The following is a 25,273-nucleotide window of genomic DNA, read 5'->3' on the forward strand; positions in this document are numbered from 1 at the left end:
TCACAGTGTGCCATGTCCCCTGTCACCCTCACCTGTGCCATAGCATAAATATCTCTCCCTGTGCCAGTCACTAGCATTAGATGGGGGCAATGCAGGCAGTGACACAGCTCCCAGGGCATTTAAGTGCACACTTAACCAGACATCCATGACTAATTCCCATTCCACATGTGCTGATGCCTCAATCCAGCAAAGCACTCCAGGAAGGCATCCCGAGGGTGGCTTTCTGCTCCCACCCACGCCGAGGGAAAAGCTGAAAACGACTGTTTTGATAAGTACATCTGGGAGCTGAGACAGGATATGAGGGCTGAGAAGATGAATTGAAAAAGCAAATCGAGCCCAGAGGGAGAAACTGAGCGACAGAGAGACCAACGGGGTGGGAGCAGATAAACCCTGAACCAAGTGTGGCCAGAGCAGGGTTACAAGCAGGCAAGGAGGGTTGTTGGGGGGACAGGCAACAACCAGCAGAGACAACTGCCAGCATCCTGGAAAAAATTATGAGACAAGGGGAGGTCACACAGGTTGCAACTAGATGGTCTTTAAGGTCCTTTCCAACCCAAACCATTCTAGGATTCTATGATCTCAGAGAAGAAAACACATGGGAAGAGTTCAATGGCAACAAAGCACCTGCTAATAAAGAACAATGTCTGTGAGGTACAAAGCACCTCAATATGGGTTATATGTTTCCCACAGGGCTTTGAACTGAGGAGCAGCACAGGCTCATTGGAGGGCTAACACAGCCAGCAAAATGTGCTACCAGAAACAAAAGCCCAGGAGTGGGCTGTCTCAGCTTCCCTCTGAGTATTTTAGAGGAGAACAGTGACATTTTCTACTTGCAGGGTCAGGCCAATGCAGACAACCACCAGGGACGTGTCTCTGTCCCTGGGCAGCCCCAAGTCCCACACAAACAAGCAGAGCACACGGCCTCGGGTACTCACAAGCACCAAGAAATCTGCTACTGTTTTCCTGAGGCTGGAAAACACCTTTTTCAAGAAAAACAAACCCTCCCACCTGCTTCCTTCTGAACCCGAAACAGTTTCCAGAACATTAAGCTGTAATTAGGACTGTAAATTTAGTCACAAGCACTTATAATCCATAAATCTCCACATCCAATAAAATATAATAGCTAAGGAGAGTCCGAAAGAGCTACTAATGATTAAAGCTGCCTTTCAACCTCAGGCCACTCCTGCTTGCTGTTGCCCTGTGTTAGACCCCTTGAATTGAAGTGGGGCTTGCTAATTATTGTCTCTGGAGCTGTTATGAAGTAAGGAATTAATAATTTATTTTATATTGTTCTCCCTTTTCATAGTTTGGTGGGGCTTTTTAAAAAGACATATTTTACTTGTACTCTTTTCTTTCTCCAGCACAGAGAGCTCTTCATTTATCAGCAGCCAGCTTTGCCTCTCAAACCATGACAGGAGGCTGAAGATGTGATTTCTGAGTGTTATCCACCTGCATTCACTCAATTGTTTAAATGCTTTTTTTATTCAATGAGGCAGTTTCAAAGAGAGAAATGCACACAACTTACTTGGACTCGTCTGGTCGCTGAGCCTCCGAAGTCTCCCGCTGGAGGTCCGGCTGATTCCTAAAGCAAGAAGAAGGTTTGAATAGGGAGTTTATGTGAATAGGGTACATGAATCTACCTCCCTGCTATGACTCCACATCTGGAAAGGCATATTTTCTTTTAGGAATCTGCCCTGCACAACCACCTCTGTGATCCAAGGAGTGTTATGTGTTATTTTAAACAGAAAAACACCTGAGGAGAGACCTCCACCTTTCCCTGAAGATGTCAAACATTATTATTCAAATGCAGCAAACCCACAAATGTATTTAGGGTTTCCAGAAACACCAGAGGGAACTTTTGAAATCGTTAAGTGGGACACACACATTCACCTCTTGCTCCAGGATATTTTATCCTAGAGACAAGGGCAGCACTTCCAGAGACAGGCTTCCTTGAAGGGAGAGGAAAGTAGAGCAATTTAAGGACATGCACTGGCAGAGACTACTCACTAGATTGCACCCAGCATCCTGAGAACATATTGTTTATGAGAATCCTGTCATGGGGTCAGACCAGCTGGAACACGAGATGCACCTCCATTCCCATACCCATTTCAGAAAGTCATCAGAAACTCCCAAGTGCCTCCCAGACTCCAGACAAGCCACAGGGACCTGCTGACTACAACAACATTTCTAGTCCATCAGCAACATTAAACATAATTTCTCTGCTGCCCCAGCTACCTGTTTGTAAAAATGGTGATTGACAGTACACTTGCTTCCCAGGTGGGCTGAAAAACTCAGCAGGAACCAGAATTCCCCTTGAAGCTGAAACTGTACATTGATCAGTGCCTCAGTTTCTCCTTTTCTTACCACAATAAAAGCAGTGAACCACCTCAGGTGGGATGATATATCCTGAAATCACCCCAAATGCTATGATGTCCTGGTATGGGGATTCTCAGAAAGTCTGACAGCTGCCCAGTCTCTGGTGGGACCTGCTGCAGGAATAACAGCTCCAGGATGGTATCTGTCATCTCAGACACCAGATGCTGGAGCTGTCAAGCCACAGAAGCTCCTCAGCTCATTAGAAACCCTCCTTCAGCACATAAAAATATTAAATCAGGATTTCTACCCTGCAAAGAGGTAAGAAACTCCCAGGATTTTGGAATGATGTTGCTGTTCAATTATATTACTTAAACTACCTTCTCACCATCTACCAGATCTGTTGGACAATAAGCAAAGGGCTTAGAACAACACCAGTTTAAGCTGCAGAATAACCCCAAACTGTGATTTGTAACATAGTCACAACCTTACAAACCTTGTAAGGTTTGTAAGACTGGAAGACTGCACCATACAGGATAAAAATTTGTTAAGAATAAATACACAGAGAAAAAAGGCCTGGGAGGGGGGCAGGGAAGGAAAAAGGGCTGCCTGGCAACTTGATGTGGAAAAAGCATCTCATGCTCAGAACCCTCTGCTTATATATATATGTATTTGTGTGTGTTTGCTCTTTCCCTTTCCTTTTCTAATATAAAAAGCCTCTGTGCCTGCAACATTATGTGGCTGAACCACAGGGCTGGTCCTGGGAAACAGCACCACAGAGAGAACCCATGGCCAGCACCACCCAGAGCCACCCCCTCACTTGGCTCTGCCCCCCAAAGAGCCAAAAATAGAGCCAGGACTGTCCACCCACATCCGTGAACACCCAGTTTGCCTTCTATGAGAGCTTTACCTGCATTGCAGCAGGACAGACTGCTGCTGCACCCGGTCTGTAATTCCCTGACTGACAGAGAGAGAAGGGCTGAAGTTTATAGGAACTTGTGCACTACAACCAGCACTACAAATTTTAAACATATTTTTTCCATTAAACCCAGTCCCCAAATGTTTCTCTTAATTATTTCCTCCTCTCTAAATGTCTACTGCTTTTTTGGACGCTAGCAGGAACGAGAAGGCACATTTCCTCTGCCCAACAGATTTCTAAATGGCACTTCTTGAGACAGGCTGCAAGAGCAGCCTTGTCCTGGCTCAGTTCCACACAGAGAGCAAACACCTCTGTGTTGCCTGTGTGCAGACAAGGTGCAGTGTTGAAATCTGGCTTTTAGGACTGCTCAAAAACCAGAGAAAAATCGTCCCTTATGGGTGGCAGGCTGAGGAACGCAGATATGCAGCCACGCTGAGCTGGTTAAACACAGCCTTTTAGGTTCAAAGACTTCATTCAGTCTGCGGCAAAGCAGGACGGAAGCTGAACCAGGAGCTTACAAGCTTGGACAGGACTGCACATAGGAAATAGGCTTTATTCCCTTTAGCAACGACTCCAGTGGAAAAACACACATAGGACTTGGAGCATCCAACACAGCACAGCCATCAGAGCATCCATGCCCTGGCTGAGCCTGTGGCTTGTATGCAAACATTTCTGAGAATTTGTTTATATGCCCTGTCTCACAGGTTTTCTCTGGGGCCCTGGAATTACTATTCACACCCTTTTTAAATGGGTAGACAAGCTCAATTGATTTGCTGTGTGTTGGAGGCAGCATTAGAAGGAAGTTTTTCTGACAGCTTTTTCTCCACTGCCTGTTAACAACATTAATAATACATGATAATGCTGTTAATTCCCTTTCAGACAAAGAAAAAATAAGGAGCAAACACGAAATTCATCCAGGCTGCCTAATACCTTAACAGAGAGTCTGGGAAAAGGGAATGCTACAGAGTCCAAGCCAAGCTTGCTATCTGTGATGTCCCACTGCCCTTCCACCAAGGGAAGATCCAGATACAGTCCTGGAAAGCAGATAAACAGCAGGGAAAGCTGGCAGCCTGGCAAGGCAAGAAGAGAAGATCTGTCAAAAAATAAAATAAGTAATGAGAAAGCAACAGCTAAAAATATGCTGCTGTGAACACAGTGCCAGGAAGCCGGTGGAGCGGGCAGGACCAGAGAGCATCGGCGTGCTGAGCGTGTTCTGGGGTTACCTCTATTTATAGCCTGGAAGCAGCAGGCTGAGCCCCACATTTGAGCTGCAGGGCTGTGAAACAAAAATCAAAGGTTTCCACCCCAGACACAGTGTCTATGAGCCTTCCCTCTTAACGCTGTTCAAATGCCCTCAAGCCACGCTATAAATTTATTGTAGCGCGCTGGACGAAGAAACATAATGCATTATGCTTTATTTAGCTGAAATTAGGAATCCTCTCCCCCTTGTTCCCAGCAGAACGACTTGAAAACAGAAGAGTCCGACAGTTAAAGTCAGTCAGTCCAAGAAGGGCTCATTCAACCCAGCGGATGTGCCTCAGCAGGACAAAGTTCTGACGCTCGCCCAGCTCAGCCTCACCTTGGCTCGCTCGCCGAGCAATATTTTTTCATGTTTTATAATCAATGACTAATTTCCTCCAGATCCACAGGCTGGGACCACGTGGCACAGCAGAAAGGCAGCAGTACTCAAGGACACTGGGCTTCACTGGGATCTCCTTTGCAACTGCCAAAGTCAAGAGTTGTTCCGTGTCATGGCAGCGCAAGCAAAATCCCAGCCAGGCTCACATTTAAATCACTCCCTCCAGACAATATTGGGACAAATGTTCTACTCTATTGGGCTTCTTGCAGCTGTTGATATAAGACATGACGGATGTAAGTCATCCCAGTATTGAAACAGAAGCATCTTCTAGATGTTTACCTGGATGCAGACATGGTTCAGAGCAGCAGGGGGAATGAATCCAGCCTCTTTAGAGAAACTGTCCATGCTACAGAGTGACTTTTCTAGCTGACTTGGCTGAATCTAAAGCCAACTAGGGAACTGCCAGACATGTTCACCTCAGTCAACATATACATTCCCCAAAACAGAGTTTTTGCATGATACATCCCAAACTTTATGGATGCATTTAACAGTAATGAGACAGACCACTTGGGACTGATTCTCCCCTCACAGTAAGTGACCCATGCTGCTACACTCATGTGATGTAAAATTCAAGAGAACAAATGAGCAATTCCCATTATCAACAGAAACCATGCTGTGAGGACAAACAATGGAGGATGCAACTCAGGAACTCACTCTCTCTACACAGTCCAGTAAAAACAAAAAGCAAGCAAACAAGAGAACCCAAATCAAACAAAGGTGGTGATAGAAAGGGATGGGCCAAACCCAGCAGGAGCCATCCCACACTGTGCTGGAGTCAGCAAAGCAGCACCAGCTCATCTGAGCAGCCAGTATGACCCTTGCTTCTGTTACATGTATTTACTAACAGGTCTGAGATAGATAATTCAGCTTCCTTCTTCACCCAGCACAACACAGCAGGGTGTCCAGACAGCACTGGAGACATCTCCATCCAAGATTGGTTTCCACACTCCTGCCTCCCCAGAGCTCTTTCCTGGGCTGTACAGCTATGGATCATGTCACAGAGCTATCTCTGGACTTCACCTTTGGCACTTCTCAGCAGAACAACCCTTCAGACGTGTCTACAGCCCCTACACAACACCAGCAGCTTTTAAAGCAAAGGTTGACAGAATTGGCTCCCTCCAGGGCAGGAGCAGCAGCCCATGAACTGCACACACCCAGCCCTGACTCCTATACCCTATCCTGCCCTTTGCCTCAGGCCATCCTGCTGTCAGCTAGGCAGGATATAAAGGACAGCAAGGATGTCACTTTGCCCTGCACAGGAACCAGTGCCAACTGTTGGGACAGGGTTTTCCACTCCCTGTTAGGATGTGTAACATCTATCACAACACCTTTAGGGTGTGAAATGTCTCACTGTATCCACTTCACAGGTACTATCCAGACAGTGGGCAGGAGAATTGCCTTCACTGACAGCTGTATTTCATCCCTCTTCACCCAGGCAAGCTCTAAAAGCTCCTAAAATAAATTGGTTGGAGGAGATCTCATCAGTAACATGGCCCGGAGCTGCTAACAGGAGGAAGACCCACACAGGGTTTGATCCACGCAGCACAACAACTATGTCTGTGGCTTCTCCAACACTCCAGACCAGCTGCTGAAACAGGACATCCTGGCACATGGAGCTGTGGTGTCACTGGAGACAGCTGGGGATAGAGGGGCTCGGGGAAGCTGAGGACCACAAGGGAGGGACATCTGTTTGTAGAGTAGCAAAGGAAGAAGAATCTCTATTGCTTCGAGCTCGAGTCCAATGAACCACACAATTACAAATTTCACTTCCCTTAACTTGAAATCCACTTGCAACATTAACCTCAAAAGGAATATGGTTAAAAAAAAAAAGGGAAAAAAATTCATGTTCATTTCCAGTACTAATCAGAAACATGCACTGAAGAATAAGAGACACTTTTCCAGATTCTGTGTAACAGAAACTCTTTACAAAGAAGCTGAGCACAGCTAGGAAAAAAAAAAAAAAAAACAACCAAAACCAACATTGAACCCATGTGCATGGTTTCCTTCTGGATCAAATATCTCTGGCAGCAAACTGAGCTTTCACCAGGATGGAGGGATGCTGATGGAATGAAGGGATGCTGCTGCCAAGGGGCACTGGTTACAGACTCAGGAGTGGAACCACCACCTTCTCCAACACAACCATCACCATGTGGGCACATCAACAAACTGTGTGTGTCTGGGTCAAAGGCTAAGCATAGAAAGACAGCCTAAAACACCACTTGCCTGAGGTGGGAGCTGGATATCACCAGGCTGGGGCCAAACAACACTGCTAATCAGCACAGTGCTATTAACACATAGAAAGAACCTGGCCCGAGGCTGGATGTCAGATAACCCTCAAGGAAACCACAGGAAAATTGGCATTGGCAGGATGCATGTATTCCTACCACAACACTAGGCTTTCTGGCAGGTGCCAAACATGTTCTAACACTAAAGAAATGTTACAAAAGCTTGTGCTAATCATAAAGGGCAGCAAGAATTAAGCCTCAGTTTTTCCAGTGTTAGAAAGGCTTCCCCAAGCCCAGCAGTGGACTGGCCACAGCAAAGGGCTCTGTTAGGTAGAAGGACCAGTCCTGTACAAGGTGATAGAAGATGACAGGGCACCCAGCACTTTAACCTTGGCTCAAGTTTAGGCTTTGATTCAAATTCTTCACTCAAACTGCCGTAATTCTCAGGAAATCAATTGCTGCATCCATAGAGCTTAAAGCCAGAAAATTGTCTTGGCTGACCCACAAAACCCACATCACACATTTTTATCCAGTCATCACAAATTCAAGCTCGTGTTTGAACAAAGTCTTGGCTTTTCAGAGGTGTTCAATCTCAACTTCAAGATTAAAACACTGGAGTGATCTCAAGTGCTTTGGCAAATTGCTCAAGAGCTAAAATGGCCTTCAAACAGTGCAGGGACTGTGCCTTTCCCCATGAATTTATTCAGAGGTGAGTAAACTCAGTCCTCAGACATTCATTTCATAGAAATAACAAGATCATTTCATCACTCCTTGTGATCCTCTGTTCTTTACTGCCCACAAATTCCTCGCAGCTGATAGTCATTCAGAGATACACTGGACAACCATGAAAGCACCAAAAAAAAAATAAATTAGCACAAGTAGTTTTTCATGTGAAAAAGCATGTTAGTCATCATCTGTGACCCTTCTGCTTGGAGTGCTCCAGTAATCCGGCCGGGCAGCAGCAAAGATGCCACGTCACCACACCAACACATCGGATGACTTGTGCAAATGCATATTTATAACGCAAGTATCCTCACAAATTGGAAGGGACTGGAAAAACAGGCCTTTTGTATGTGTGTTGTCAGCTTTACTGGCTTATGGGATTCTTTTACTTAGCAGCAGGAGGGGAAGGGAAAAGGATTTGCGCAGGAACAGAAAACTGCTCTTGTGGAGCTCTGCTGGTTGGGAATGGATCTGGTAACCGCTGTCAAGCCTAAAATTCCTTTCAGTTCACTGTTGAAGCTAACCAGATTTCCAGAGAGGTCTTGTCCCTCTAAATTTACCCTGTCTGCACCACACTCTACACTTGCTCACACTTCTTATCTGCAGAAATCCAAGAGAAGCAGGACACAAGAACTGGAATTCAACAAACAATTGCCTTGTAGCATTTTCTCTAAACAAGGGGGTTTTGGATGGAGGATGTCACAAGAGCAGCTTGGATCTGGGCTCATTTCTTTCTGCAGAACCTGAAGCATCCCAGCAAAGATGGGAAGGAGAGAACGGATCTGAACACACCCAAGCTGCAGCCTTGCTCAAAGAAGGAAATAATCAAACTCTTACATTAACCAGCTGCCACAAGAGCTTCAGCAAGCTAGAAATGTGTTAGTTAATAATTAACATTAATAACACAAGAGTCCTCAGGAGCCTGAATGGACAGGGGATAAGGCCCAGAGTACTATGGAAACAAAGAACAAAACAAACAATCACCACTCATTCTTTGCCTTCCAAAACCCCCAAGCATTTACAGCTTCCAGACCCACAAGTGCACCTCACTTTCTCGGGTTCGTCTGGCAATGGCCATGGATTAGCTGGAGAAAACCATTGTTAGATTTGAAGGAGGGGAAAGGAATTTTAAAACTACAGCCTGGTATTTCCATATGGATCAAATACTCCCAGTCTGCCCTGCAGCTCTGCTCCCCACTCCCACAGGCCTGTAACACTCTGGCTGTGACCACGCAGGAGAAGTCCTGGTGCAAACTTCCCAGCCCAGCATCTGGCTCCCTGCTGCACTCCAACACTGCATGCAGCTTTAGCAGCAATGTGGTAATTCAGGTTAAAAATCCATTCCTTGCCATCTTCTTGTAACCTCAGTGCAATCCACGTTTTATTCCCCAGCTCCAGCATTTGCTCAGTGTCCACATGCTGCGCTTCCCTGCTCTCATTTCACACACACAGAACTCCCAAACTTGTGTTTCAGAGGGTCCCTCTGGCAACAGACACCACTGGATTTATCATGGGAGCCCTGTGAGCCTGGGGCTGCCATGAGGATGTAATACAGACCCCTTCTGTTTGCCAGGCTCTGGAAGGCAAATGTTGATTTTTCCCAGAGAGGGATGGGGGTGTATAATGGAGAAAAGCTGAGAACAAAGAGGCAGCGGCGCAGTAGCCAAAGGGCAGCAGTTGACAAAGGGCAGAGGTCAAGGGCTCTCCTGAGCCTGAGTGATCCATTGGGATGACCCACTAGGATAACACACTGGGATAGTCCACAGCTTGTCAGAAGTGTGGGAGCACCTGGACTGAACAGGACACCCAGAGGAGACCTGTCCACTTTGGACTGCCCAGCCTCAGTGAGCTCCTCCTCATCACAGCTGGAGGAGATAAAGGGCAGCCTTTGGTTTTGAGACCAGTGTCTCACTCTGAAGAAACTGCATGTCCAAGTCTCACTCCAGACTTGGACCAAGTGTCCTTTTCCTTCACACCATATGAGAGATGCTCCACTGCAGCCACGTAACATCCAGATGAAGGAACCAGCAGTAGGTAAAGAAGCAGCCAAGGGGACATAGACATGAAACCTCTTCCTAGCCAGAAATTCAGATGAATATTCGGGGTCAACACTCACAAACTCTTTGGCCACTTGATGGAGAAGAGAACTGTGGAAGGGCATTGAGCTCAAGCAGACAATAGCCACTTTTCTCTGTGCAAACAAAATCCAACAAATATATATGTTCTAAATATACTTTAGGCTCCAAATGCTACCTGGAGCCCTTTCACCTGAGCATCCCTAGGGCAGCAGCATCCTGAACACACACACTTTGCACCACATACATACAGCTCACACATGTATCATGTGGCTGAGAGTATCACCCCTGTGATACTCTGGTATTATACAGGATTGCCCTGAAGTCAGAAAGCCCAAGCTCCAGGCTATGGTTCAGAAAACAGCTCCCTGCACAGCCCTGTGCAAGAAACTTAAGCTCACAATCGCAGTTTCTCCCTCAGGACATCACACTTCCACTTTATAACATTTATCTTTAACCCCAACCCCAGTTGCACCTTGTCCCTGCTCATCCAAGGCTAATCCTGCCCTAGGAAGATGCTGAGGTGGATGGGCAGGGAGAATCAGCTCAGCTGTAATAGGGGAGTCAGGAACTGCTCAGCCACCATCAGGCTCTAACATGACTTGCTGCACGTAACTTTCCTCCTCCACATATTCTTTTCTCTGCCTGGAAAATGAGGTGTCAAGCACTTCCCCTGGTTATAGGAGCTGGAGGGATATATTATTTAATGTTTTTACATTTTAGCTGTACCATAAAGAATGACTCAGGCACTATCTATAGATGCCTGAGATAATGTCCACTGTCCCTAAACAGGAGGGAAAGGAAGTTACAGTATGAGACTACAATGAAGCCCTCCACTCACACAATTGAGGGTTTTGTCCTATTAATTCTACCCCAGAAGTAGCTAAGGCAACCCAGTTTCATAAACTAGTAACATTCTTTGGTGTTTTTCCTCATATCTTACAATTATATTTAATAATGGCTGCAGCAGGGAAGTTGGAACAGAGGAGAAATTCAGCCAAATTTGAGGACATATTGGAGTGCCTAATGCTGCAGATCAGCTTACACTAGAGTTTGCAGAAGTGCCTCTACAAACTACACTATAACTCCATCTGTATCTTAAGAGCTGCTGTACCTCAGAGTTCCCTCTTCCATCCCCAAGATAGACAGCCACAGAAAACCCAACCATGGTCCCAAAACCAGCTACACAAGTGCCTTAAGGCTCTATCTGTGAAGGGTCAGTGAACTCCAAGTCTAAATTTCCTGTGTGCTCCCCTCTCTCCCAGTCTCTCTCCTTTAAAGGCATTTAATGTAGGACCAGGTTCTCACAAGTCCCCATTGCCCATGCTGTGCCCTAGAATGTATTTGCTGTGTCCAGCTGCTGCACATCAGAGGAGTAAGGTACCAGCACAAAAGCACTAAGTTCATTTAAAAACAAGATGTAGAATCAATACTTAAGTGCCAGTGTCACATTGGGTTATCCTTTAAAAATCTTTGTAAGGGATAAAAGGCAGGCACTGATTTTTTTTCTCCCTGGTGACCAGCAGCAAGACATGAGGCAACAGCATGAAGCTGTGTCAGAGGAGGTTAGGTTGGGTATCAGGGATTCCCTCAGAGGGAAGTTGGGCACTGAACAGGCTCCCCAGGGCAGTGGTCACAGCCCCAAGCCTGGCAGAGCTCAAGGAGTGTTTGGTCAACGCTTTCAGGCACATTGTGGGATCTTTGGGGCTGTCCTGTGCAGGGCCAGGACTTGGATTACAGTAGTGCCTGTGGGTCCCTTCCAACTCAGGATATTTTATGATTCTATGAAAAAATAATTCTAAACCAAACACCTACATTTCTGCCAAGCCATGTTCTGCAACATTCAGCCCTACAGCAGGGCAGCAGGAAAATTAAAGATTAGGTTCATTTAAATAAAGCCCAGATGTAAGAACCATCTCTTGATGCTACTCTGTGGTTACACATGCCTTTCTCCAGGTACCAAGCAGTCCCAATGCAACTTGTTCCTCTAATGGGCTTCCCCAGCTGCCAGCAAGGGAAAAGTAAAGCACCTGGCACCACCAAACAGCTCAGCCCTGGCAAAAGGCAGAGTGAAATCACTCCTGGCACAGGTAAGAACCATTCCATGTCATGGAGCAGTGCCTGCAGCCTCTGAGGAAGCCTTTCTCTCTATAAAGAGGGCTCACACAGGGAGACACAAAGCCTATTCTGTGGGTCTGGCTGAAAGGCAGCTTTGTACACGGCCCATGGCACGCTCGGTGTAACGGAGCTGGGCAGTGGAGCTCTGGGTCCCACCCAGAGCCCCTCCCTCCAGTCACTCACCCCAATGACACAGATGTTCAGTCTCCACTATGCAAATCCTCACCACAAAAAAAAGGCAGTGGCTGCCTTTGAGTAACCCAAACCTCCGTGCACTGACCCTGGCACTGCCCAGAGCTTGAGCTGTGCCAAGCAGTGGCACAAATGAGGACTCCCAGCAGGGTGAAGCTTATGAACATGTACCTCATGTCATACAAAATGAACCACACAGTGACCTGCCCCAGCTAGACCTGGCAGGTTTTTCGCTGTCTGGGGGCTCAGGTCACTGATGGTGCCCTCAACAACACCCTCAAGAGTTCATTACACGAGATGAGCTTTCACAAATGGCACCTTCTGCTGTCAGAGGACTCCAACACCTCTTGTCCAGAGGGGATCCATGGCACTGCCACGTCACTCCAGCCCAAACCTACCCCAACCCTTTATATCCTTGGCAGGAGCAGCACACAGGCAGGATACTCCCTGCCGTGTCCAGAGCTGTGGGACTGACACAGGGCCAAGGGAGGATGCTCTGGGGGGTGTCAAAATTCCAGCCTTATCTCCAGAGGCTGAGATCATGAGTAGAAAACGTTTCTGTGTTGTCTCAGCAAGCTTCCTGCTGGCACCTCTCTTCCTCTCCACAAAAGTACCTCTCTGTGAGCAGTTCTGGAGCCAGAGAAGAATGTTCACTGGTAGAGGCTAAATGTATTTACCATTTCTGAGACCCCAGATCTGTGACAGTGGCTGTCCTCAGCATGACCCAGCTGCTCCTCAACCACCTGTGTCCTGAGCAGGTCAGGGGAAGCAGGCCCATCTGCAGGAGAGGTGCTGCTGCCACTTCTTTTGGGAACAGCTGGCACACCAAGCATTCACCACACTGCTGCCCACTGCTGCAAGCTGGCAGCCACCTGCTCTAGTGCCTGAAGGAAAGATTCCCACTACCTAGGATTATAACCAGATCTCCAAGGGATTGGACTCCTCACTCCAGATAGCTGGAAGCCCTGGGGCAGCACCCCACTGTCTGCACAGCTACCCCCCATACTCAACAGGAGATGGGCTCTTCAGCAGTGAGTCACATCCCCAGATGGAGCTGGAAAACAGGGTGACTCATCTGGCAGCCCCTGGCTGGAGAGAGGCTGCAGGGACCAGCTCTGATTTAGAGATGCTTTTAGATGGCTCAACTCAGGCAAAATTAAATTCTGCCTTGTTTTTTTCCAGGTCTCAGTCCTCTGTAATAGAGGATATTAGCTCCCTCTTAGCTTTAAGATCAATGTCTGAAAGACAGCTGCTAGAATAGGAAGCACTTTGGTTATCTGCACAGACAAGGGGCAGGAGTCATGGCACCTGATTATGCCCCAAGCTGGCCACAAAATCCAAGGAAGCAGCTGGTTCCTCTGCAACTCAGCTTCCTTGGCAATAAAGTGGCATATTCATGTCTTTGAGAGATGAGAGGGCCACATTTATCCACCAAATCCCCTGGAGGAACTCCAAATCCCTCTTCTGTAGGCTCTGCCCAGGTGATACAAGCACAGAGCAAGGTCACTGCCAGGCAGACTTGTGGTCCAAGAGAAGGTGACAGAGAGGGATAAATGAGGGACAGAAAGTGACAGGAGAGGGAACTGTCACCTCTCATGCCCTAAGTTCCTTGTGAATAAACAAAGCACTGGCCTCCAGGGCTCTTGGGCATCTGTCACCATCACTCTATTCCATAAGAAAGTGAAATTAAAAAAACCCCGCAGCTGAAACAGTGCTTAATCCTTCAAAGATTATGATATGATTTGAAAAGCAGAGGAGGCTGTTAAGCCCCCAAAGCAGACATCTCTACTTGCTTTATGGTCTTATTTTGCCCATAATCTATAGGCAACAGGGCTGGGATGCTTCCAGGATGTTTTGAGGGACTATGTCAAGGCAATTTTTAATCCAAAGCCTGACCTCCCAGCTATGTTTTGACCTAAGGACACATCATGCATTAACCATTAGAAATGGGAAAGAGAGGTTTTTAAAGATAAAGATGATCCCAAGTACAGATGAAATTTTACAGATTATTAGAATTCAAATTAATCCTGATACGCTGGAAATGGACAACAAACAAAAAAACTCGAATAGGATGCAGTGTGACCCAGCAAGGACCAGCAAGGTCTAATTTACACACCAGACTCAAGTCAGTGGTTGCAAGAGGCTCCTATAAAAGACTGATATCCCACATGGGCTGAACTGCCAGGTTGTATCATCATCAACTAGAGGAACAGGTCAGGGTGGTGAGTACCCCAGGCAGGTGCTTGCAGAAGGTGAGATGCAGCTGACTGCAGACTGAGGTGTGGAAGGCAGTCCAGGGCTGTGTTAGTGAGGGCAGCAGCATCCAGGCTCACCCCAAAGGGACAATCTCTGTTAGAGCTGTTCCCTTTCCAAACCCCTAATGCTGTGCACTGGATCCCCAGTGTGAAGAGCCTCCAGGTGCCAGGCAGAGCAGCCCCAGTCCAAGGGTTTGTTTGCACTTCCCCAGCTTGTCTATCCGGGGTTCTGCCATCCCCTTATGTTTTCCTCCTGTATAATCATCCAGGACAGACTGGCTACCTGAAAGCAGTCAGGCAGGCTGCCCACACACGGCCAGCACTGCTCCCTCAAATCTGCCTCAGCCCACCCCATCCTGCAGCCCTACAAGTGCCAAAGGAGTGGCACAACCTCATGGAAATGCCCCAACATCCTCCTCCCAGCAGGGTTAACGAGGCCCTGCAGGCTCTGTGCATAAGCCACGATTTTGCCTTGGGTCTGTGAGTACCTTGGAATGGGCCAAGGTGCCACACACCACCTGCTCCAGCTCCACGTGACAGCCAGGTATTTGCTCGGAGAGAAACGCAAACAAACCCACCCTGGAAAGCTCCCTGCTCTCCTAGAAATTCAAACAAGGTCATCTCCAGATGGAAAGCAGGAGAGCATGAACAGTCCTGGGTAAAGCCACCGCCCCAGTGCCTGTTTGGGCAGCCCTGGCAGCCCACAGCCAGCAGAGAGGAGGGGGTGAGGAGAGGGGAGCAAAGCCACAACTCATCAATCCCTGTGCACACCTCTGCCAGCACAGCTCCTGTTTTCCCATCCACTGACCCATGCTCCTGTGTACACCTGAGCAGCAGGAAACACTTCTCACCCCTGTATGCCTCTCAGTAGCAGCCTGTCCATCAGATGGAGGGGCTCTGGACACAGAAATACCTCCCCAGGGCTAGGAATGAGGACATCGTTTATTTTTACTCAGGACTAAGGTCAGGTTTTGCTCCTAAGGCTTGCCAGAAGCTGTGTGACTATGCCCTGTACTGACCTTCCAGCTCCCTGGTTTCCAGGTCCACCAACCCTTCTCCTGTGTTACAACCTCTGCCAACAGCAGCCCAAAAATCATCCACTAAGGAAGAGGCACAGACTACGAAAGAGTTTAATGCAAAAACCTGCAATAATAAGCACCCAGCACATTGACATGGGAAGCTCTTCTGGCTCATATCCATTCCCAGGGGTTCCCATACTTATATTCAGGGTCCAAATGACAGGAAAGGCTCAGTAAGATCTGAACATGAATCCAGGCACATATTATGAAACATATTTTTACAATTCCCTCTGCACCACAGCTCAAACACAGGACTCTTGCTTTTCCCATGATGATCTCTAAAAACTTCAGAAAGACAAACACACAAAAAACCCCACAGAGCCACAGACATCCTCCTCCTCCCCTCTCCCCACCACGTGCACTGTCCAAAAGGCCTGAAGTACATTTTAAAACACTGACACGTGATGCTGATTGCCTGGAGAGCGGCTGGTCCGTGAAGGACCATGTGGGGCAGAGCAGCTCTGCAACAGAGGAAGGGCTGAAACCTCCACAGATGGATCAAACTCTCAAGGGCTGAGCTCATCCTTGCCCAGATTAACTCATTGCTCCCAACATTAACTGCAGGAATCAGCTGTCAGACTATTCCACATCACTGCTGGGAGGTTTATCTGACAAAATCCCGCTCTGGGAAATAACTCACAGCCTCTTGCTCCAGCTGCCAAGCAGGATGGGGAGACCACCCAAGCCATGACATCCCCAACAAGCCACAGCACCAACAGCCTTTCAGTGCTCAGATGTGGGACTGACAACTGAGGCATCTCACTTGTCAGAACAGCAATTTGGGAAAGCATTTACAGATGCAGATGTAGCTGAATGACAATTAACGTCAAAGGGCAATTAGCTGCAGTAATGTCAGTCCTTCAGGCTGTGTCTGAGCTGTTCAGTAAATACTCAACAGCTCTGAGAGTCATAATTTACCTGCTTTAAAAAAAAGTATTAAAAAAGAGGCACTTGAAATTTCATAGTGTGGTGGTTTTGGTACAGCTTGGGCACAACTCAAAGTCATATTTCTAAATATTATAACCAATTTATTGAAACATGCTGTCCAACACGTGAAGAGAAGATGCCAAAGGGGAAAAAAAAAAAGGTGGGTTGTTTTGTTGTTTTTTTTTTTTTTTTTTTTTTTTTTGACAGAGCTGCAAGAGCACATTATGAAGGTCTGAATTAAGGATTTCAAGGTGCTTCTACCAATGACCTTAGATAAGGGCAATGCAGCACACGTGACTCCTTTTATCACCAGAACACTGAAAATCACAGGAAGTCAGAGAGGTTGAAAACCTTCCCTAAAGCACAGCAAAGGATGAGAAGGATTACAGCATTTCAGGATTGGACTGGCAACATCATTGACTTTCAGTGCTTCAAATTAAATTCTATACGGGCAAGGAATTATGTTCCTCATTCCTACTGATTAAAGTTTATCTAGATTTTGCTTTTAAGTTTAAAAATTAATTGAAAGTCATCTCAGAAGGAAGATGGAAATTGAAAATTAGGAGAGCAAAGCATCTGAAGGGTGCTGGTCTCTGACTCTCCCACCACCACCAGAGACCTAGGAGCTCCCATTGGGGTGGTGGGTGACACTTGCTCTTCTGCAGCCCAAACTGTGCCTTTCCTGCAGGCAAAACAGAGCCTCCAGCCTGCTTAACTCAGTGGAACAACCCCCCTGCCACCTCCCATGTGCAAGTCCCTTGTCCTGACTTGTAACACTCCAAGATCTGTTATTCTTCTCAGTAACTTCTACAGTACGTGCCCAGGCACTTACAGCTCAGCCCCTGAGTCATTCCACAGCTCCCAGCAATGGCCAAGGGCATCTTGTCCTTGTTTCCTTTGTTTGTTCTGTCCATTATACAAAGCTAGAGGCAATCCCCATTTCCCTGGATTACATCAAAACAAAGCAAACATGCACCCGGGGGGATCAGGAGCAGCTCCCTCCCCAGGCCCGTGTGCTCAGAGATTCCCTGGCATCACCAGCACAGCCTGCAAGGATGGGACGTGACTGCGGATGAGCTGAGGGAACAACGAGTGTCAGGGACCCTCTGTGTCCCCAGCAGCTGCTTTGGGCTCAGCCCCATGAGGCCTCGGGGGGGCTGCTGAGTGCAAGTTCTTCCCTTCCCAAAGGGAACCATTCTATCCCTCAGCAAGCACTCTCTCCCCCGGGAGCTGGAGCCCAAGCTCCATTATTCCCTCAGTCCCCAGAATAGCAATACTCCCACACCAGGAAATTATGGATTTTCTTGAGCATTACCGTGACCTTTTTAATTTCCATTCTGCCTTTAGCTGTCTCCTCCCCTACACTCCTTCTCTAAACAAATCTCAAAGCTGTACAAAGTGTTTCCTGTAAATAATACTCATCTGGCATGGACAAAGGAAAGAAAAAGAAAAAAAGAAACCCTTTTGCTGCTAGTTCCAGCTTGCAGTCATCCCTCCAGTTTAACTTCCATCTGCTTGACCCGGGAGCATTGAAGGCAGCACAGTGTTTGGGGTAAATGGAGGGAACAGTTACATGCCCTGGGTGTCAGAATTGAACTTGAAATTAAAACTTCAGGTCATGGAAGTAACAACTTATAATGTGCTTCAGATTGCTGCAGTGCAATGATCAATGTTGAAGCTCGGGCAAGAACTTCCCAACCAGCCCCTTCCTGCCCAGCACAGTCAGCTGTTCTCACAAATGTCACAACCATGGACAAAAAAATTTCCTTTTCCAGGCTCTGGTGCCATCCCACATGGATGCTGGCATCTGCTCTAGGGATATCTGAATCCCTCTGAGCCCTGTGAGAGGCTCACCTGAGCCATGAGTGACACAGCAGGAAGCAGATTCCCAGGCAGCCACGAATTCCCCTCTCAAACACAAACCCTTTAAAGGGTGCCTTGAGCTGTCCTTGTCACCAGTAAGTCATTGCAGGCCACTGTGGGAACGGGCTGACTCACCAGTGACTGTTCCACCTCTCCCACCACACCACTGCTTGCAGCACTGCAATTTCCACAGGGAGCGAGGGCTTCACAAGCACAGCTGCTTTTTTCTGAGGATACCAGGACCAGGTAGGAAGGGGAACTCTCTGGTGTGGTGTTAAGCACACTGGCATGGCCAGCTGGCATCACCCTGAGGGACAGGCAAGTCTTACCCTCTTCCTGCAGGAAACCTCTACTTGCCTTTTGTAAACTCCCTGACAGGTTAAATCTTCACAAATTGCTGCAATACAAAGCCCTCTCCTCTTCCACAGACATTTCCCTGGATTTGGATCGCACCTTATGCTGCAAAACTCAAGACACCCCTTGTCTAAGAGGTACAGGTTGGCCTTGCACAAAGTGCCCCAGCACCAGTGCTGCTCTGGGGAGGGATGCCCCTGCAGCAGTGGGCAGGGAGTTATTCCCTGCAGCATCTCCCCATTCCACGTGCCACCACCTCTCCTTGCTCACCCCAGCTGGGCATGGGAAGATGCTGGGTGTCCTGGAGAAGCAGATCATCACCCCATTGCACCCCCACAGGGCTGTTCATTATGTTCCACATATGTCTGCGTGTTGCGGTTTCTTATTTGTTTTTCTCCACAGGCTGGATTTCCTTGCTTCTCCAAACTATTTTCTAACAGATGTTGCGATGTTTTTCTACCTGGAACAAAGCTCTGCCACTGCCCACACACACCACCAAGCCTGGCAATAGCAGAACACCCAACCAAACTCATCTTGCTGATCCGGCCACCCCAGCACAGCACAACGCCGTTACAGGAGGGTTTTTTTCATAGCAAGGATCCATCAATCACCACAAGCCATCAGAAACATGTGATGGCAGATTGCATTTACATTTATAGCAATACATTCTGTCAGCAAGTGAGTAAAATAAAACAATTGTGTCTTTTGATTGGACTTCTCACGGTCCCACCTCAGTTTTTGCAGCAAGGAAGCACTGAGGTAAGTTTGCCAGGACTGATGCCAACAGCCATCAACAACTCTCGATATCTGCTATGACACAGAAACAGACTGTGAGGCCCTGAAGGCAGCTGAGAACAGTCTGTCTGAGGATCAAGGTGCTTTCATCCAACAGAGACTCCAACAATGTACAGCACTCAAGAAAATTACAGGCTTTACTATCACAGCAGAGGACAGGCACATTAGAAATCTAATTTTCTAAAGAATGCAACTTTTTCCATTTTAAAAGCAATCAGAAGAATTGTTAAAGGTTTTTATGTATTAACCACGCAGTGCAGACCTGGGCGATGCTGTTTCTTGGCCACGGTGTTGGTTTGGGAGCTCAGTCTGTGACACTGCCTTGCTCATGTAGCCTTTGTCTCTGCCCCCCATCACACACCAATCATCAAGAAATTCAGAGATGTGGGGTGGGAAGGACATGCCTGCTTCTACCTACACCCTTCGTCCACACTCTGGACAAAGGTACCTGCTCTCTTGAGGCATCCCTGAATGTTGCTACAGCTCAAACAGTCCTGAGACAGCAGCCAGGGGGAACATCAAAGGTCCTGTCCAACCATGTATGCAGCAATGGGGAAGAGACTCAGGCAGAGACAGAGCAGGGAACAGCATGGTGTGATAGGTAAGTGGTAGAAAAATAAATAAATGAAGGGGGTTGGGGAAGAAAACCCACCAGACAGAATATGTGAGTGTGAGCAGGCACCATGGCTGCTCTTCACTGGTTAAAAATGTAAGAGACAGGTATGGACTAGTTGGAGATGCAGTTTTCCAAACAGTGAGCAAGTGTTTGCCGTGCAGGAACAGCATTTTATTTGTTCTTTTCTCTGAGGGGCCGTGGACATTTGGTATCAACCAGCTTTCACGTGGATGTGAATGATGCAGATCATTCCTGGCAGCTGACCCAGCCAACCTGCAGAGCTTTCAGCATCCTGAAAATAATGCAAAGCCCTTTGTCTGTGCACCAGCCTCCTGCTGCTCTTGGATTATCAAGAAACAATTTCATTTCATAGTCCTTGTTTTCCTTCCTGTGATTTCAGTAACACAGGGTAACAACACCAACACAAACCCATATCACAAAAACCTTCCATGGCCTCAGGCAAGGGACTGGAGTTCCTGGAGCAGCTCACTCCAGGGTGGCACTGCCAGCACCACCATCCCTCCTCTTGCCTCTACTCCTGGGCTCCAAAACTCTCTCCTCACACTTTTTTTCCCTTTCACATCCACCCTTGCTCACACTGATTCTATTGATGCTTCAGCTCAGCTCTGCCACCAACGGGAAGGAAAAAAACTCAGGGCAGGCTTCACTGCCCTGCTCGAGCTCAGAGTCCTGGCAGAGGGAGGACCAGGGATGGATGGCAGCAAAAGAGCTGAAATGGCATCCTCTGAGCAAGGGGAGAATAGGAGCCAGTTTTAAACAAAACATCCACCCAGCACAGACACTTTTGCCTCTAATAAGAACAATCACGAGCTCAGTAACCAACACAGTGGCTGCTCCTCCACCTATAACTCCAGTGATAGCTCATTCCTACCAAGCAGTGAAGACACAGGATGAAATGGAAACCCTGTCACTCCTGCACTTCTGCAAAAGCCTTCCCAAAGGCTGATGCCTTTCCTTACTACACTGTGTTTGTAGGAGCCCTGCCCAGCTGTGACAGGGGCTGCTGCACCTCGTCATAAACCAGGTTGTTGCTGCAAAACCACAAAGTCCTTTGGTCTCAGTACACAGGGGCCAAAACTTGCAACAGAGACACCACAAATGTGCTTTGGCACATCAGGCACAGGCAGGACTGTGTCACAGAGATAACAGGTGGAAGTGGGGCCACAGGACAGGTCATTCTCCTGAGCCAGTGGAGGTGTTGCTTGCACTGAATTCAGGATTTGAACAACAGGTTTGAACAGCTGCAGACTGAGGATCCAGCTTCTTGGGGCTGATTGCAAATCCTCACTCTACAATTTTTTTCTTTTTGTGTGATATCTTGTTGGCCCAGCAATACAGGTTTTGGGGAGTAAGAGCTAGCTGAGAGTTTGAGCTGAAAAACAATAGCTTTTTTTATTTTTTTTATATTTCAAAACAAGCTATTTCGAATTTCTGTTCCAAATGACAATCTAAAATTAAATGAATGTTTTTGTTGGATCCAAGCAATATTTTTTCCTTGATAATGCAGTTTGGCCAGTGAACTACATAAAAAAAATAATAATAAAAAAAAAACCCAGCCTGAACAACTCTGTTCATTTTTCCACAGCTCAGACACAGACAGTGCCAGTACAGTGACAAGAGATGGGGTCTGGTTCAGGAGCAAACAATGGGCTCTGCAGACACCAGGTCATCTCTGCCTCACCCAAAAGCTTTTATGGCAGAGAGGTTAAAAGTCATTGAGGGAATCACACTGGACCTCTCTTGTATTATCAGCCTGAAGAAGATCCAGTCTCAGTTGTTCCAGCCCATCTCAGACCAGCTGCAGTCAGAGATGGACTGAGGCCCCTCCAACAGACAGCACTGGTCCATTCACAGCCCTTGAGGGTTATTTAGGGGTGGCCACATCCATCCACTGCTGCTCCACTGAGCTTTGATGAACCTCACTCGCTGTGGTGCATGTCCCCGTGCTGTCACAGCTGCACATCAGCCTTTGCTCACCCCCAGCAAGAGCTCACTTGCTTTTCTTCACTCACTGGATGTGCTGGGGCACAACAGGAGCCCCTTGATGGGATGCCAACCCCATTTGCCTCCCAACACCTGTAGCTGCTGCTGCCTTGGACCAGAGATGCAGGTACTCAGCATCTGCAGGAGCCACGTGGTGTTGGCTCCAAGGCAACACAGAGGGTCTGAGACAGGAGGGGACCTTGGGACACTACAAACCAACCATCAGAGGACAGGGCTCTTTCCCCAAAGCTTCCTAGCCTAGATAGAACCCCAGAATAGTCTGGGTTGGAAGGGACCTCAAAGACCATCTAATTCCAACCCCTGCCACGGACAGGGACACCTTCCACTAGACCAGGTTAGTCAGAGCCCCATCCAACCTGGCCTTGAACACTTCCAGGGATGAGGCAGACACAAATTTTCTAGATAGCACCAGCAACTCCAATTTGACTTACATTCTATTGCCCATGTTTTACAGGGAATCATTTTATGGTCATGATATCGGAAAAAAATTGTTCCCAAATCCTCCTGCAATGATGGAATCGCAGTTCTCACTGTTACTCCTGCAGTTTTTCCTATAGCTTTAGCTCATATATGAGGAGTTATTCCTCCCTAAGCACCTAAGCAATAAATCAGGAGTCTGCAGTTCAGGTAGTTTTCTGTAACCACTATGGATAACTCTGGAGGTACTGTAATTCCAGTGATCCTTCTTTCAGTGCACGCCAACATCTTACATAAACCTGAAACTGTCCTTGGCCAAAACCATTTGCACCATCCTTGACAATACCTATAAATCATCCTGTCATTTATCACAAATCCTGTCTATTGCTTCTTTGGCCATGCAATTGGGCTTGAGTAATGGAAAATGAGAACCAAAAAAAAAAAAAAAAATCCTTAAAAAACCAGTATTCCAGGACAAGTTCGCCTTCAGCATCTGAAATAACAGACATCCCCAAGGCAAACGTGTAAGAGCTGGCTTCAACAGAAGTTATTGCTCATTTCTAACTCGCTGTGCAAAATTCCCTGTTTCATGCTCTCCCCTCCTCCTCCTGCTGCTGCCAGAAGCTCCAGGAACACAAAGCACTGCCGGGCTGAGCCACACGTGCCCGGGGCTACGGCACAAAGGTCTGAGCCTCTCTGCTCGTAAGAGGTGAAGCATCCGAAGGTAAACCCTTCATCCCAACCCCACCTACGTGGCTTGTACTCAGAAGTCACAGCAGATGGGTAATGATTTCCCCTGAAGTACTTTAGAGAAAGTGAATCTTGCCTGGGGTGGGGAACAGTCTGATAACAGGAGAGCACTGCAGCAGCCTCGCTGTGCTCACAAAGGAGGATGGAGCTGGAGCTCCAGCCCTTTGAAGTCAAGCAAGACCCTCCAGCTGGGTTCACCAGGACTCAGTCCACAAAACAGATCCAGAATGTACCAGAGAAGGGCAAACAAGGCCAGGGAGAAATGCTCCCAAGCCCCAAAAATTGTTTACGAGATGCTTTTTTCCCTTTGTCATAATTTTCAGGAGTTTCTGAGGCAGGCACTTTGTTTCCAGCCTGTCAGGGGCTGTCAGCATGAGCCTTTGCAGCTGAGAAGTCACTTTGTCACCTCGCTAGCTTCTCTGGCAGCAGGAAGCCCAGAGGCCCTGCAGCACCCTGTACATCTCATGTCTTGCAGAAGCAATCGGGATTCCCAGCGAAATTCCCTAAAGCGAGTGACCATCGCTGGGCCCTGATTTGGGAACCCACCAGAGAGATGGGCCAAGGAGGGCTGGCTCCACCCCACGCAGAGGTGGCAGCTCTCCAAGGTGGCCTCCATCCAGCACCTTCTGCTCTGTGAATCACTGACAGGAATAGCCACAGCACAGCAGGAACAGCAGCACCAAAAGTGAAGCCTTTGCAAAGCAGAGCTGCCTGTGTTTTCTGCAAGGTGTGAGGTGTTGTAAGAAGTGCAGTTAACTCTGTTGCTTCCATGTAGCATATTCTGAGCATTGCAATTCTTCTGTTCTTTTTACTTAAGTAAAAAGCTGCACCGTACACCCAGGGAAAGCTCAAAGCAATGTTTCCAAAATACAACCACAGTCCCTTTGAATTACAGGTACTGGCCAGAAGTCAGCCAACCTCAGCTGTAACAAGTGAAGGAGGATTTGGGCACCAACCAGAGGCTTGTCAGGGGCTTTGCAGCACCTCAGCTCCACTCTAGCACAGCCCATCCAAAGCAAGCAAAGAAACAAAGGACCACTTGGCCTCATCTGCAAGGAGTCACAATATCAGGTCACAGTGCTGACAGCTTTTTCATATGACAGCCAGTTATCTCCAGACCTGTTCTTGCACTGCTCCTGTCTGCTCCAGGGCTGCTCCAGCCACCATGTGCCCCTCAGGAGGCCAGAACAAACAGCAGGTTTCCCTACACACATGCACAACCATTAATAGCCAGTTTAATCCATTACGACATGCTAATAATCATGCTCAGGGTTTCTCGGGTTCCCAGCATAAAAGCCATAATAAAACCTCCCTGGCAGCCCATTTAGCAACACTAATGAGAGAAGAAAAAATGTGCAAGAGAGAAACATTACTAATTAATTTTAACAATAAGCAGGCAGCAGCATCACAGAGGGAATTTTCTGAGTCAAGACAAACCCCCAGCTCCTGTGGCTCATGAGTTCAGGCAGAGTCCTGTTGGCCATGATGTGGCTCGAGTGACTGGCAGCACAGCAGCTGCCACCAGCATCCCTATAGAGCAGCCAGACCCGTGGCTGAAGGCATTAGGAGGAGGCTGGCATGCTGACACCACATCCCCACAGTGGCCAGGGCAAAGCCAGGGCAGAACTTGCCTTAGAGAGCACAGAGAGCAAAGTCCTGCAGCTGGAGGAGCTGCCAGAGGCACCTGAGCTTTACAGGGTGAGCAGGGGACCTTTAACAGGAGACAAGTCCACTCTGTTGTGCACCAGCCACTTCTTGGGGCCACCAGCAGGATTCCACAGAGTGCTCTGAGGAATGACCCCAGTCATGGTTGCTCATTCCTCTGAGCCAGGGGGGAAGGAGCCTACATGAGCAGAGGGCACGATGTCCTCACCCCACAGGGCAAGACTGGGAAAACCAGGATGGGGAGAAGGGAGAGGAGAGCCCCCCACCATTATGGGATCCCAGCTCTTACATCCCCTTTGGAAACCCCTCCAGCCCTGAGTGCA

The 25,273-nt window shown here is 47.8% G+C and overlaps 1 protein-coding gene across 1 annotated transcript in view; it reads right to left on the reverse strand.

Annotated features, from left to right (window-relative positions):
- The window catches only part of SEPTIN9 (septin 9), a 135,782-nt gene that overhangs the window by 110,066 nt on the left and 443 nt on the right, over positions 1–25,273 (reverse strand). Inside the window, exon 2 of the mRNA XM_027715682.2 lies at positions 1,526–1,582. Within this exon, the coding sequence (XP_027571483.1) occupies positions 1,526–1,582 (57 nt within the window). The remainder of the gene's footprint in view (positions 1–1,525; positions 1,583–25,273) is intronic.

Source organism: Pipra filicauda, unplaced genomic scaffold (assembly GCF_003945595.2).
Source record: "Pipra filicauda isolate LSUMZ 115617 unplaced genomic scaffold, ASM394559v2 scaffold80_size11013439_pilon, whole genome shotgun sequence".
Classification (NCBI taxonomy): Eukaryota; Metazoa; Chordata; class Aves; order Passeriformes; family Pipridae; genus Pipra; species Pipra filicauda.